Genomic DNA, 13,477 nt, shown 5'->3' on the forward strand with positions numbered 1-13,477 from the left:
TGCTCACCGGGTGCTGACTTTGAGACTACCTTTGAGCGTATAGAAAATAACTGGCACGATTTAGTTCTGCCCAGGAATTTAGCCAAATGGGGCCCTTGCTCTTCAAGGATGGCCATCAGCTTCCTCCCCTCTCCATTTCTTCTCTAAAGGTGATTCCTCAGGAAGGGTCCAGCCAGCCCACCACCTGGAGCCACCTGGCCACCGAGGCCCGTGCCCTTGCCAGGAGGTGAGGCCCCAGGCCCCGGGAGCCTGGTGAGGTCTTGCCCACACAGTCTGAAAGGGAGCCCAGTCCTTCTCGGGGGCGGAAGGGCGGGTTCCCAGATCAGGATCAGCTGCACAGGTGCCCCTCTGCCTGGATTCAAACCCAGGCCGTCCTGAACACTCTCTTCTGTGATGTCTTTATGAGGGTGACCATATCATTATTGTCCAAACTGAGATTTTTTGTGTGATAAGAGGCCCTAATGATCATTATGCCAGGACAACAGGCATAAACTCAATGTAACGGGCACGGGGGCATGGGTGGGTCCCTTCCCATCAGCCTTTGCTGTGTGTCCAGCAGAGGGAGAAGAAGAACTTGGCCTTTGGGGCTGGACTTTGGGATGACGGGAGTCTCACATGCTGGGAGGTGTGGATTTGGGTGCAGGCCCCCTTCTGCATGGGCTCCTGGTGACAATCAAATGGGCATTTCCATACAGCCACAGGGACACCACTGCCAAGATTGAGGCCACTGCGCGGAGGGCCCTAGTCGCCTCCAACACCAGTTATGCGCTTCTCTGGAGTCTGGTGGAGGGCACAGTGGCCCTGGAGGCCCAGCAGGAACTGGAGGACAGGTGAGGCCTCCCGGGTGTGGGTGGAAGCTTGAGTTGGCCTCCTGCAGCTGACGGGGCCTGGCTGGAGGCTGCTGGTTCCAGAATTGGCTTCCGTCCGGAGTCCTGACGCCCTCTGAGTGGATGGGTGGGGATGTCTGAGGTCTTGGGCCCACTGGGTGGTACCTTACAAGAACACATTTATGCCTGGGGGTTAAGCTCAGCCTCTGGAGAGAAGGGGCGAGAACTTGAACCAGGAGGGTCCAGAGCAGCACCTCTCTCTTTCTTGCCCCTGCAGCGTCCCCCAGCCCCACCCCAGACCCCCCAGGCAGCTCCTTTCAGGCACCGGCTTCCTTCTTGGTCTCTGCTTCTCTCCTCTGGGTGACCCTCTTATATCCTCCTCAGTCAAAGGGTCAAGAGAGACCCAGCAAGGCCTCACTAAGTCCCGAGTTGACTTCCTAGATGAGAGAATGTGATTGGCCCAGCTCAGATCAGGTGGCCAGCCCTGAGCCCACTGGCAGGGGGTGGGGTGGGTGAGGTCACATGACCCACTCCCGGGGCAGGGGTGGGAGCACAGGCTCTCTGAGAAGTGGGGAAGGGATGAGAGACAGCAAGGGGGTTCTGTGTCCGAGCTGTGCTCACTGTGGAGCTGGGCGGAGAGGGGAGGGTGTGGGTAGCTGGAGGGGACAGGAAACCTGTTCTAGGTGGTTAATTACAGCACCTTGAAGCTAAGGGTCTTCAGAGCCCAGGGCTATCCATTTATCTGGAGAGCCACAGCCCAAGGTCACCCCAGGGCACAGCCGAGCCAAGCCGGAGGCCTGGGCTGCTGTCCCTTCTCCAACACTAGGCATTTTCCTCTTCGTGGTGCAGCCAGAGGCTCCAAATATTTGCAAAACATATGATTCTCGAGTGGAAACCAAGCCTAAGCCCCTTCAGAAGAGAGCGTTTGAATTGAATGAGTGAAGAAACAAGAATGTGGTGCCTCTGCTGCCTTTTCCATTCATTCGAAAGCTGCCAAGTTAGCGGCCGAGTTAGCGGCCAGTCTCGGGGCCAGCTGCTGGGTGCCGACCCTGCAGAGGGCAGATCTGCCTGGGAGGTTGCCAGAGGGCTCCGGTAGGGGGGTAGGGGACATCCACGGGGAAGGAGAGCCCCGTGCCCTGCCCTGTGAGCCACCTTTGCTGTCTCCTCTCAGGTACCAGGAGGTCCAGGCCGCCCAGGAGGCGTTGGGCACGGCTGCGGCAGAGGCGCTGCCCGAAGCTGGGAGGGTGCTGGCCGCCGCGCAGCAAGCTGATGCGGATGCAGCCCTGCGCCCGGCCTCGCTGGCCGCCCCTGCAGGACTGGTCAGCCCCGCCGTCCTTGGAGCTCTGCGTGGGGTGGGGGGCGGAGAATGTGGCAGCTGGGAAACCAGTGCGGCCCAGGCAGAGGCGGACGATGTGGCTTATTTTTAACTATATGGCAGTCGATGAACATGAGATAATCCACCTCCCTGGCTTGGCAGAGCGCCTGCCTGGCACAGTTAGAGCTCGGCCAGTCTTTGTTGTTGATTGTGGTAATAATAGCAAGGGCAGGTGTCTTCTCCATAGTGGCATTAGCAAAGGCACCAGACGGACATGGGATCAAATCCCCAGTGCCACTGCTCCAGATCTGTGCCCTTGGCCAAGGTCACTTTCCCTCCCGGCACCCTCAGTTCATTCCTCTGCGAGATAGAGCTCACCCCTCAGGTAATTTTAGGGCTGCGTCCGTGGGGGCCGGGAGCGGATTCACGCACAGTATGCAAAGTGGCCCTCAGCACCTCCGGACAAATCAGCTCCATCGTTATCTCCCCAGTGATCCTGAAACCCCAAAACTCAGAAACTGCGCTTTAAGAAAGAGACTAAGCTTATACAAATGCCCTGGGGGCCAAACCTGACTGGCGCGAAGCTGCATATTTGGGGTCCTCGCTTCCCTCACCCCAAACGTGAAGGGTAACATGCACGTTTTAAGGGGTTTGGCCCTGCACGTGGCCCCGGATGCCACCAAAGGTGTTAGATGATATTCAGCACCTGCACGGCTCTGCTTCTCTCAAGTCGGGGAAAATTCTGAATTTGGACATACGTCCGGCCCCAAAGTTTCAGCGGAGGTTGTGGACCTGGGGAAGGAAATGCAGGTCAGGGATGCCTGGCTCCTAGTAGTGGGTAGGGCTGGAGTCTGGGACAGGTTCTCCAGCCTGGTGTCCGTGTCCCCCGCCCCGGCTCCCCTTCTTCCTGGGGTCCACAGGGAGCCCTATCCCCGCCATTCCTGTCCCTGGGCGCCTCCCACCCGGTAGAGGATCTGCCCCACGGACCTTCCTGCCAGGCCCTGCCTGAGCCCATCATCTCCCTGCAGAAGTCCGAGGCCGGGGCCCTGGGTCTGAAGGCACAGGCCCTGGAGAAGACAGTTGCATCTAGAGAGCGTGTGGTCACCGAGGCTGCCCGGGTCCTCCAGGCCACCGCCCAGGCCGTGCTGCGGAAGACGGAGCCCCTCACACAGGTGGGCTCATGTCCTCTGAGGCAGGCACCTGGCCGGGCTGCCCCGCGGGTGTCCTGGGGTGGGCGGTCCAGGAGAGGGAAAGGCAAAGACCCGAAATAGTTCCTCCCATCCCTCCGGTGTCTCCCACCTGCCGAGCCTCTCTCTTCTCTCTCCAGCTACGCCAGCAGGCCAGAGCCGCCCTGACCCGGGCTTCCTCATCTGTCCAGGCTGCCACAGTGACTGTCACGGGAGCCAGGACCCTGCTGGCCGACCTGGAGGGTATGCGTGCCTTGCCGAGCCCTGGGCTTCTTGATGCGTGTTTGCCCGTGACAGCCACCTGGACTCTTGCCTCAGCCGGGGCAGCCGGGCCACAGGAGACAGAAGTCCAGTTGTGTGGGCATAAGCCAAGCAGCTCTTCCCCCCACCCCCGGCCGGGACCCCTCCCGGGGCTGCTTGACGTGGCCTCACACACCTCTCACCGGGTACTCACCCACACGGCTGTCAGCCATCAGACCACACACGGAGCCCGTCAGGGCCGAATCCGATGCCATCGACTATCCGTTCCTGGTCTCGTCTGCCCTGGCCGGGGGTCCTGCCACCTGGTACAAACGGCTGCCACCGTCCAGGGTTCAGCTGGGGCCGCAGGGAGGGAGGCAGAGTTCTCTTTAGGAAGGGGGCGTGGGTCGATGCCAGTCCAGGTTTCCTTTGCGCTTTAGGAAAATGAGGCTTAAGTGGTCGCATTTCATAGATGTGTAGACCAAGGGAAGGAAGGGATTGGTGGTGACTGTCCCTGGGTCAGAGAGGTGCTGAACGGAAACCGCCCAGTGTTAGGATTCTCCAGCTCCGTGTCCCCCTGTGGCATAGGCTTCTCTGATGTCCTCTCTGCCCTTTATCCGTGGCTCTGCACCAACGAGCTGGATAAAACAGGAACACGCTCAGCGCCAGAGGCCCCTTGGGGTCTGAGACCGGAAGCCAGGCCCTGCTTGATCCCGGTTCTACAGACTTCCTTCCCGACCCTCCCCACTGCCTCTGAGAGATGTGGCTCCAGCCAGGGGCCCCTAGCCTCTGGGACAGAGGGTGAGCTGGGTCAGTGCGTCCTATTCTCTAGGCTCCTCTGTGGTCTGAAGTCTTGGTCGCTCACCGGTCGGGGGCTTCCGACGGGGAAGGCGTGGCCCTGTGCACTTGGCTCTGAGTTGTGTTTAGGAAAATGTAAATCCAGTGATACGTGGTGGTGAAATATTAGGATTTTAGGACATTAAAATGATCAGGGCTGCTAAAGCAACCCCCTCAGGGGGCAGGGGACTCACGCACCCTCTGCTTGCCTACCTCCAATGATTGTGTGCTCACTACCTCACGAGGCATCACCTTCTCACTGTTGGGTATACCGCATGGAAATTTGCCTCCCTGGTGCAGTACTGTGATCCACACAAGGACTCATCGCAAACCTCTAACCCCAGGTTCTTTCCCCCCCTTCCTGCCCCTTTTCCGAGACACCCTCTGTCCCTACCCGTTGGCCTGTGCCCAGGTGGCATTCAGGATGAAAGGAAAGTTCACGGGGTGAATTAGCCCAAGACATGATCTACCAAGAGTGGGTTTGTGTTCAAATAAGTTTAGGAAATGTCACTACTACGGCGCCTTCTTGAGGCCATACCGTGTGCCCCTATTAAAGGCTCTGAGAAGTCCTGCATTAAAGAAAACTGGTTCTTTTTATATGTAAGCTTAACTGATGTTTCCTCCTGACGTTTGTTAATACCCCCATAGAATTAGTTCTCCGCAGAGTGTGTTTTAAGAAACACCCAATTTTGTGTACAAGAAGCGAAGTCGATCCTATTTCTGGATTATTTTCAGAAAAAGGATGTGGTATTCTGCCTTAGAAGGCTTGATTCTTTCAAAAATTTGACTATAATCAGTATTCCTGATTTCCCTTAGAATTTTATCTGAAAGGAAGGAAGAAAGTCTCTCTTCTTTACAGAGGGAAACTACTCCTGATTAGATAATCAAGCCTATGCACATTGTAATACCTCTCTTTTTATCTTGGCTGCCAGGAAGCTCAGAGGTAAATAGAGCATTCACTGCCTGCCACGTCGTTATCCTAATTTTCTGGCACTTCTCACCCCTCTTTTTCCCTTCCTCATCCCCCCAATTACATATGGCCCTTGGTTTTTCATTTTAGCGGTCCAGTCATTGACTTACCTATCACTGTAAGTTGCCTAAAGCCCTTTTAGAAATCGATGAGGCACAAAAACAAAGAGCTGAGTGGATTTGCTGGGTCCTGTGCTGTGACTCCCCGTCGGCCAAGGGTGACTTCCCAGCCTTGGCCCAGGCCCTGAACACCGTGTGGTTTTGTGATTTTATTGTTTGTATTCATTGTTATCCACTTGTTAACGTTTCTTTATTTTTGAGAGCGTGTGCGTGGGGGAGGGGCGAGAGAGAGGAGGACAGAGGATCCAAAGCCGGCTCTGTGCTGACAGCAGCGAGCCCGATGTGGGGCTCGAACTCACGATCCGTGAGCCAAAGTCGGACGCTCAACCCACTGAGCCACGCAGGTGCCCCGTGTACTTTTGTGATTTTAATAACTTTCATGATATAACGCGAATCTTTACATTCACCGAGCAGTATGTGTCGCTGATGATTCGTTTGCTCCCCAGACGAGCCTGAGAAGGTTACACGTGTATCTCCTGCGTCTCGAACCTCCGCTCACGTCGTCTGAGGGTCGGGCGTCTGGTGGTGACTGGCCCTCGAGGGTCATGAGCCAAGAGCCCGCCCCGCTGACCCAGCCTGTCCCGGGTTTGCAGGAATGAAGCCGCAGTTTCCTTCGCCCAAGGACCGGGCCACGCTGGGGAGGAAGGCAGGCGTGGTCAGGGGCAGGCTCCTTGCAGACTTGAAAAAGAAGACCAAGCAGGCGGAGAGGATGCTGGGAAATGCGGCGTCTGTCTCCTCCAGTGCCAAGAAGAAGGGCCGCGAAGCCAAGATGTTGGCTGAGGACAGTGCTAAGGTCAGGGCCACCGATGTGACAGCGGTGACGTCCCTGCCTCCTGGGCCTGTGGGCGGGCTATCATACAAAGGCTGCCCTTGTGGAGGTTAAACGTAGTCCCTGCAGATCTGCCCCCTTCCGTGTACACAGTGCTGAATGCTCCACACTTACTGAGGGCTCAGTGGTTCCCAGGCTCTGAGCCCTGGAGCGTCATTCAAGCTGTTGAGTCCTCGACAAACAGGTGTCACTGTTGTCCCTGTCGGACAGGTGGGGACCCTGAGTACCAGCCTGGTGTAGGAACTTAAATCACGCGACCAGGAACCTCACCTAGATCTGCTGGGCTTTGCTCCCCAAACTTCTAGGCTCTCGCTTTTGAACCGGGGCCGAAGTGTAGCCCAGGTGCCTCCCCCAGCCCCCACTGACTTTGTGCATGTAGCCGGCACCCGGGACACGCTTGTGGAATGAACGAATGATCTGGTGCGCGATTCGATGACTGCTTGGCGTTACTGTTGGACGTGCTCCTTACCTCTGAAAGGACTTACTCCACTCCCCCTCCTCTCCCTGCCTCTGCTGCCCACCCCGCAGCTCGCCAGGGCCTTGCTGAGGGACGGGAAGCAGGAGCATCGCCGGGCAGGCCGGCTGTCCAGCCAGGCACAGGCGACGCTCCGACAGGCCTCGCGGCAGGTGCTAGCCTCACAAACCCGCCGACAGGAGCTGGAGGAAGCCGAGCAGGTACGTGGGCCCAGACCCACCCCCCCCCCCCACCTACACACACACACACACACACACACACACCCATTTCCTTCTGGCCCCGGAGCCAGCAGGGCGCCGCTCAAGCTTTCCCTCCCTCCCAAGGTGGGTGCCGGGCTGCGTGCCGTGGAGCGGCAGATCTGGGAGTCGCGCACGTCCCTGGAAGAGGACGTCCAGGCCTTGTTGGAGCTACTTGCCAGGCTGGGTAAGGAGACCCAAGGCTGGGCCCGGATCCCCTGGGTCCCTGGAGCACCTCGGGGACCTTCTGTGAGGCTCAGTCCTAGAGATTTCCTCCTTGCCCTCGTCTACACAGGGTTCCCCCTCCTCCCCAGCCACAAGCATTTGTAACAGCCCCAGGCCCCCATGCGAGGTGGGGCTGGTGTCCATTCACTGTGTGCCCCCAGGGGCCACTAGTCTGGGGGGTGGGGAGGGAGACACGGAAAACTCATCACACACAGAACGCGTGTGGGTACCACAGGGGCAGATCGGCCCTGAGTGTTGAGGGTTTCAGAGGAGGAGAGAGGATGTCACAGAAGCCATCTGGCATCGAGATCATGTGCCGGGGCTTGGCCGTGAGACCTTGGGAAAACCACTCTGCCTCTCTGTACCTCAGTTCCCCCATCTGTAAAATGGGAGTAACGCTCGGGTCACTTAGAGGCGGTTGCCACGCTGTGGGGTGCGAGTCCGTCAACAGCAGCTCTCAGGGAGGAGGAAGAATCGAGAAGAGCCTCAGTAAGGAGACATTTCAGAGTGAGGGGGGACAGCCCCCACCAAAGCATGGAGGCCTCGGAGCAGGGGAAGGGGTGGGGGGACGGCAGGTAGGCAGTGTTAAAAATTGTGGTAAGATACACATAACATAAAATCTGCTGTTGTGACCATCTTTAAGCCCACACTTCAGTGGCCTTAAGCACATTCACAGTGTTTTGCAGCCATCATCACTATCTGTCTCCAGAACTTTCCCGTCTTCCAACCCAACCACTCTGCACCCATTGGATGTGAATTCCCTGTGCCCCCAGCCCCTGGCCCTCCCCGTTCTCTTTCGGTCTCTATGAACTTAACACTCTTAAGGACCTCCTATCGGTGGACTCACACAGCATTTGTCCTTCTGTGGCTGGCTTCTGTCCCTTAGGGTCACGTCCTCAGACTCACCCACATACGGCATTTCATTTATCATTATTAATAAGGGGAAGAATCACCACATTCTGCGTTTTGCCTGCATGCCAGGCCCACGCAAAGCTATTTGCACACGTGATCTCCTAGAATCCTCATTCTCTGCTTTCGAGGCAAGGATACAGATTCGCTTGCCATTTTGCAGACGGGCAGTCTGAGGCTCGGAGAGTTTAAACGGTGTGCCCAGGGCCCCACAGCCAGGCGGGGGGGAAGCTGAGGTTCCCACGCGGGTCTAACCAATTCAGAGTGCCCCCTTGTAGCCACCGGTCCGCACCCAGCACCAAGGACCCGGAGTACAGGACACAGTGCCCAGCACAGAGCAAGCACACTGTGAGGGTAAAGCTGCTTTGGCGATTGCGATCATTTATTTGCTCGTGCTGGTGCCGTGCTTGACTTGGGGCTGCAGGAGTGGACAGCCCGCAGCTGGACCCCACCCCGGTGCCTGGGAGCCCCAGAGGGGCACGTGGAGTGTGCCGGCAGCCCGAACCTGAATTTGCTAGAAGGCCGGGCAGTTTGGACTTCCCTGTGGATGGTGGGCCTCTCGAGGTCTTTGCGGGGAGCAGGACCTGCCCGGGCTGGCAGGGCTCAGCTCTGCTCTGCCTCTTCCTGCCCCTGTTTCAGCTCCTGCCACTGCCTGCCCTCCAACCGCCACCCTCATTGCCCGGGAAATTCAGGGCTAGCGAGAGCCCTAGGCCCATAGGGATCCCGTGGGATTAGAAGCCATTTAGAACGTCCTTCCCCCTCCCCACTACTCTCCCGCCTGGCTGAGCCTTGTCTTCCTGTTGAATGTCACCCTTAAATGACAAGGTGACAGGGGCCAGGTGGGACACACAGACTGCAGATTGCACTCCGCCACCACCAGCAAGTTCAAACCTGAGCGCCAGGCCCCCACCTCCTTGTTGTCCCCCTGGAGAGGCTCTGGGAAGTCCTTAACTCCAAGAAACAGAGTTAATCCGTGCTGGGCCAGGACGAAACCCCACTGCCTGCTTCCCAGCCCTCAATCTAATGCCAGAGATGCTGCTTTTTACCCCAGTGGCCGTCCACATCCCAGCATAGGTGTACCTGTAAATGTGTGCTCTTGGCAAATCAACAGTGGTATGTGGGGGAAGCCAGCGGGAATCACGGGGGCCTTGTGCGCACACACTGACATCGGGAAGTAGACTCAGGATGCACACAGAGCCTTCTTTTTATCAGCAACAAAGATGAACGGTTGCCCAGGGCTGCCCAGGGGGAAAGTTTCAGAGCCTTCACGTGAACCCAGTGGGGTGCCCCGGCCAGGCACACCGCCCTCTCTGGGTCCTTGCTTTCCTGGTAGATTGTGGGCAGTCAGGATCCTGGAAACTCTGGGCTGGCAAGGGTCTCCGGGAGGGGGGCCGAACAGGCCTCTGGGGCCTGCAGGGGAGCTGGCCTGTGCTGAGGCCGTCTGTGCCCCTCCGCAGGGTCACTGGACACCCACCACGCCCCAGCCCAGGCCCTGAACGAGACCCAGTGGGCACTGGAGCGCCTGAGGCTGCGGCTGAGCCTGCCGGGGGCCCTGCAGGGGAAACTGAGGCTGTTGGAGCAGGAGTCCAAGCAGCAGGAGCTGCAGATCCAGAGCTTCGAGAACGACCTCGCGGAGATCCGTGCTGACAAGCAGAACCTGGAGGCCATTCTGCAGAGCCTGCCCAAGAGCTGTGCCAGCTGGCGGTGAGGGCCGCCCAGACCCCCCCCGCTGCGGCCCTAGCCCGGGCACGCGCACGCACCCCGCAGGCGCACCCGCCGCAGCCTGCTGCTCGGTGTGCCCACCCCAAGGGGATCCTCACGTCGCCTTCCAAGCCCATGCCTGCATCCCCTCCGTTCCCGCCAGCGTGGAGGTACATACGCGGTTCACCCAGGCGGCCGTGCCCACCTCCATCGGCGCACGCTCCCGTGCCGTGACGCATAAACACGCACACCGCGTGTCAATAGCACGTCCACAATACCTGTGGACACAACGCGCACACGCATGCAAGTCCCACCCGCCACACACACACACACACCCCGAGCAGCTCAGCGCAGCCGAGGGACCAGATCCTAGGAGGGGGGGGGTCTCAGCAGTGGAGCCTGAGGCCCGGGGACTCCTGGGGCCATGGCACAGCCTGTGCAGTTGGCTGGGAGGATGGCCCACCCCTGCACGGCTACCACTGACTTTGTAGAATACTTTGTTCTGAAGATCCTGGGAATCACATGCCCTGGGCCCCGGTGCACCTTTCGGCCTGTGGCCCGTCCAAAAAAGCTGCACCTCAAGGGCCTGAAGGGGCCTGGGTCGGGGAGACTGGGGTCATGTGGGAGCTCCTCTTTGTAACCCCACGACCCCAGTTGGCCTTTGACTGACTGACACTGACCCTAAGGCCCTGTGGCCCCACCTGCCACCAGGGAGGCCCCTGCAGGGTGTGGAGGCCTGGCTGCCACTCTGGTCCGTCCTGCTGGGGAGTCCCCCTGTGGCCAGGCCCCCCCTGCCAGCCTCCGTCCAGAATTCCTGGTACTTTCTCCCGGGGCCCCGCCCCTTTCCCAGGGCCCTCTTCCTGGTAGACAGCAGACCGTCTGCCCTGGGACAGGTGCTTCAGGGGACCCACCACCCCTCCCATGGCTCTTTTGGCCCCAGGCAGGGGGCACTGGCAGCAGCATGAACCAGTTCTGTGTAATGTGAAAATAAAGGACCCCTTTACCTGCTGGGTGGCATGCCTTTGGTCTTCTCCTGCTGGTTCGCAGCAGGGGCGCTGGCTGTGGGTGCCGACTCACTACCCTGGCACGTGGATGCACACACCCAGCACCCAATGGGTGGGTACAAGAATGTTCCGTGATCCGTCTTGCACCCGTGCAATACCAGGAAGGCGGCAAGAGCTGAGCTCACTGGCTTTGCCGGGGTCTCCCCATGGCGAGGGCTTTGCTGGGGTCCTGTGACCATAGTCACCTACTCTCTCCTCTCTGCTGCAGGGGGTTATCAGGCAACGTCTAGGGGAGCATGAGGGGCCCTCTGCTGACCTCTGGGGCAGGAAACAGTGAACTCAAAATCACGTGTCCCCCGGCACAAAAAGGCCCAGGGAGCGACCCCAATGAGGAGGAGAAGGAGGGCTTTGGGCCAGGCCTCAAAGGGTGGGGAGACAGCGGGAACATTCCATAGCTCAGGGTTTGCAGGGTGGAGGCCTGGCCAGCACGGATCACTCCAGGAAGTCAGGTTGTGTGGGTAGGACGGACTATGGAGCATATACGGTTTGGCCATGTAGCCTGAACCCCTTTTGGGTTGGTTTAAATAAAAGGGAGTTTGCTGGGAGGATATGGAGGACCTTCTAGAATCTGGTTCGGAATGGCCCAGGGCGGGGACTCTCCTGTCCCCTCCCTCCCGCCTCTTCCCTGGCCTCTGCCTCTGCTTCTCCTTCCGTGTTTGCCTCTGTTTTTTCTCCCCACAGAGAAGTTTTCTCTGCTTTTCCCGAGCTTGATGGAAGACAAGCCCACTCCATCGCCTCCCCCCTCCCCTCCGACCATAGTTCCCGGGTTTACATGTCGTCAGCTCAAACAGAGACGAGCTTGAAACTGCCCTGATCCCACCTTCTCTTGACAGACGGACCCAGCTTAAGCCAGGCCCCTCCCCCCCCCCATTCAGAATAACAGGGGTCTCTGGGTGCAAGGCTATATAGCAAGAGCTTGTCTGTACCCTCTCCTGATCCTGTTGGGGGAGGGCATTCAGAGAAGACGCTCGCTCCTCCACAGAGAACCTGATGGCCAAGGCCACGGAGGGTGAGGGGTGTGTGTGCGTGGGTGGGGGGGGGGGTGGACACCGGTGACCTGGGGAGTGATTTGATTGATTTGAGAGGGAGGACAGGGGCAAGGGGGCCGAAACAGAAGGCCATTGCTCTACAGTGAGTTTGATGATTGGTGTCTGGTATCAGTGGGGAAAGGAGAGGAAGGTTCTTTGAAGATCTCTGGGATAGGGTCTGATGCCCTCAGGCCCCTCGCCCCCAACACCCGCCTTCTCTGCTGACAGATCACACAGCCGTTCTGATGCCTGCTCTTGGCATTAAGCCCCTAGCCACTCAAGCTGTGGGACTCAGCAAAGCCCAGTCCCAGAATCCCAATGGGAGCGGGGGAGGGGGGGTGGGAGAACAGGCCTCCTCTCCATTCCATGGTGACGTACTTCAGGCTTGACGTCTCATGACTCACGCGGTCCGGTCATGCCTGGTGTATACAGAGCCACTCTCTGGCCCAGAGGTGGGGCTGTGCTGGGCGGAATGTGGCAACAGCTGTTGCACATCTGGCTAGCAATGCAGCCCAGCGGCTGAGCACTGGAAGGTGGGGTGGCCTCAGCCCCGCAGAGAGGCTAATGGGGCCGACCACCGCAACTGGCCGGGGCAACGGGCCATCGGAGCCCGGACTGGGAAGTGTGTTACGAGGGCCGCATTCCAGGTCAGCTCCCTCGTCTGGCCTCCAGGTGGAATATTTCCCATCAACCACGGGTCGTAGCTCCTAAGCCCTTCTCCCCTGCAAGTTTCTGCTGTCTGCTTACGACACCCCAAAAAGTCATAAAAGTTGTAACAGCCCCTGCTTGGCGAGAGGCGCTTGTCTCCTCCATTCTGCAGATCAGGACACTGAGGCTCAAGCAAGTACCTTGAGGACCTTGCCCAAGGTCACACGGCTTGGCTAGATCCAAACCCTAGGGGCAAATGGGCACCGGTGATGCCCACTCAGCAGGGGCTCACTGAGCTGGGGAAGTGGGGTCCCGAACTGCTGCTGCCCGTGGCATTAGCCCACCTTGGGACATTCCCTTCTGTCCTGCCCCCTTCCTTGGGACAGCCTGGCCACTTCCTCTCCTAGGGACAAACACAGAAGAAAAGATGGCCAGCTGGTCCCAGGATCCCAACCCTAGGGGTCAAGACGTACAAGGCAAGTCTGTGAGGAAGGAGGTTTCCCAGATCCAATCCCCAGGGACATGCTTGCTTTGTGTGTGTTTGGATGTGTGTTTGTGTGTGTGGGGGGGGGGCATCACTGGTGATCAAGTGTGCCGTCTTGCCCAGGACAGTCCCTGTTTGTGCCTGTGGCTGCCACCCTTCACTCTCAGAAACGTCCTGATTTGGACGCGAGACTTCATTACCTCCCTGTTTAACTAGTCCCTGGTTCCTGCACCCTGAGCCCCACTCTTCCAGGAGGCAGCGGTTTGATTTATCATCGCAGTGGGCTTGCCAGGCCTCGGCTTCCTGACTTTTCTGTAAAATGGGAACAGCCAGGGCTATTTCATAGAGCTTTGAGAATTAAATAACATAAATATATCCTGTAC

The 13,477-nt window shown here is 58.6% G+C and overlaps 1 protein-coding gene across 1 annotated transcript in view; it reads left to right on the plus strand.

Moving 5' to 3' along the window:
- The window catches only part of LAMC3 (laminin subunit gamma 3), a 56,708-nt gene extending 46,525 nt beyond the window's left edge, over positions 1 to 10,183 (plus strand). Inside the window, exons 21-29 of the mRNA XM_042964567.1 lie at positions 150 to 226; positions 696 to 830; positions 1,999 to 2,146; positions 3,171 to 3,314; positions 3,470 to 3,572; positions 6,089 to 6,288; positions 6,853 to 6,999; positions 7,123 to 7,222; positions 9,627 to 10,183. Coding sequence (XP_042820501.1) covers positions 150 to 226; positions 696 to 830; positions 1,999 to 2,146; positions 3,171 to 3,314; positions 3,470 to 3,572; positions 6,089 to 6,288; positions 6,853 to 6,999; positions 7,123 to 7,222; positions 9,627 to 9,877 — 1,305 coding nt within the window. The 3' untranslated portion in view covers positions 9,878 to 10,183. The remainder of the gene's footprint in view (positions 1 to 149; positions 227 to 695; positions 831 to 1,998; positions 2,147 to 3,170; positions 3,315 to 3,469; positions 3,573 to 6,088; positions 6,289 to 6,852; positions 7,000 to 7,122; positions 7,223 to 9,626) is intronic.
- The last annotated feature ends 3,294 nt before the right edge of the window (positions 10,184 to 13,477 follow it).

Source organism: Panthera tigris, chromosome D4, assembly GCF_018350195.1.
Source record: "Panthera tigris isolate Pti1 chromosome D4, P.tigris_Pti1_mat1.1, whole genome shotgun sequence".
NCBI lineage: Eukaryota > Metazoa > Chordata > Mammalia > Carnivora > Felidae > Panthera > Panthera tigris.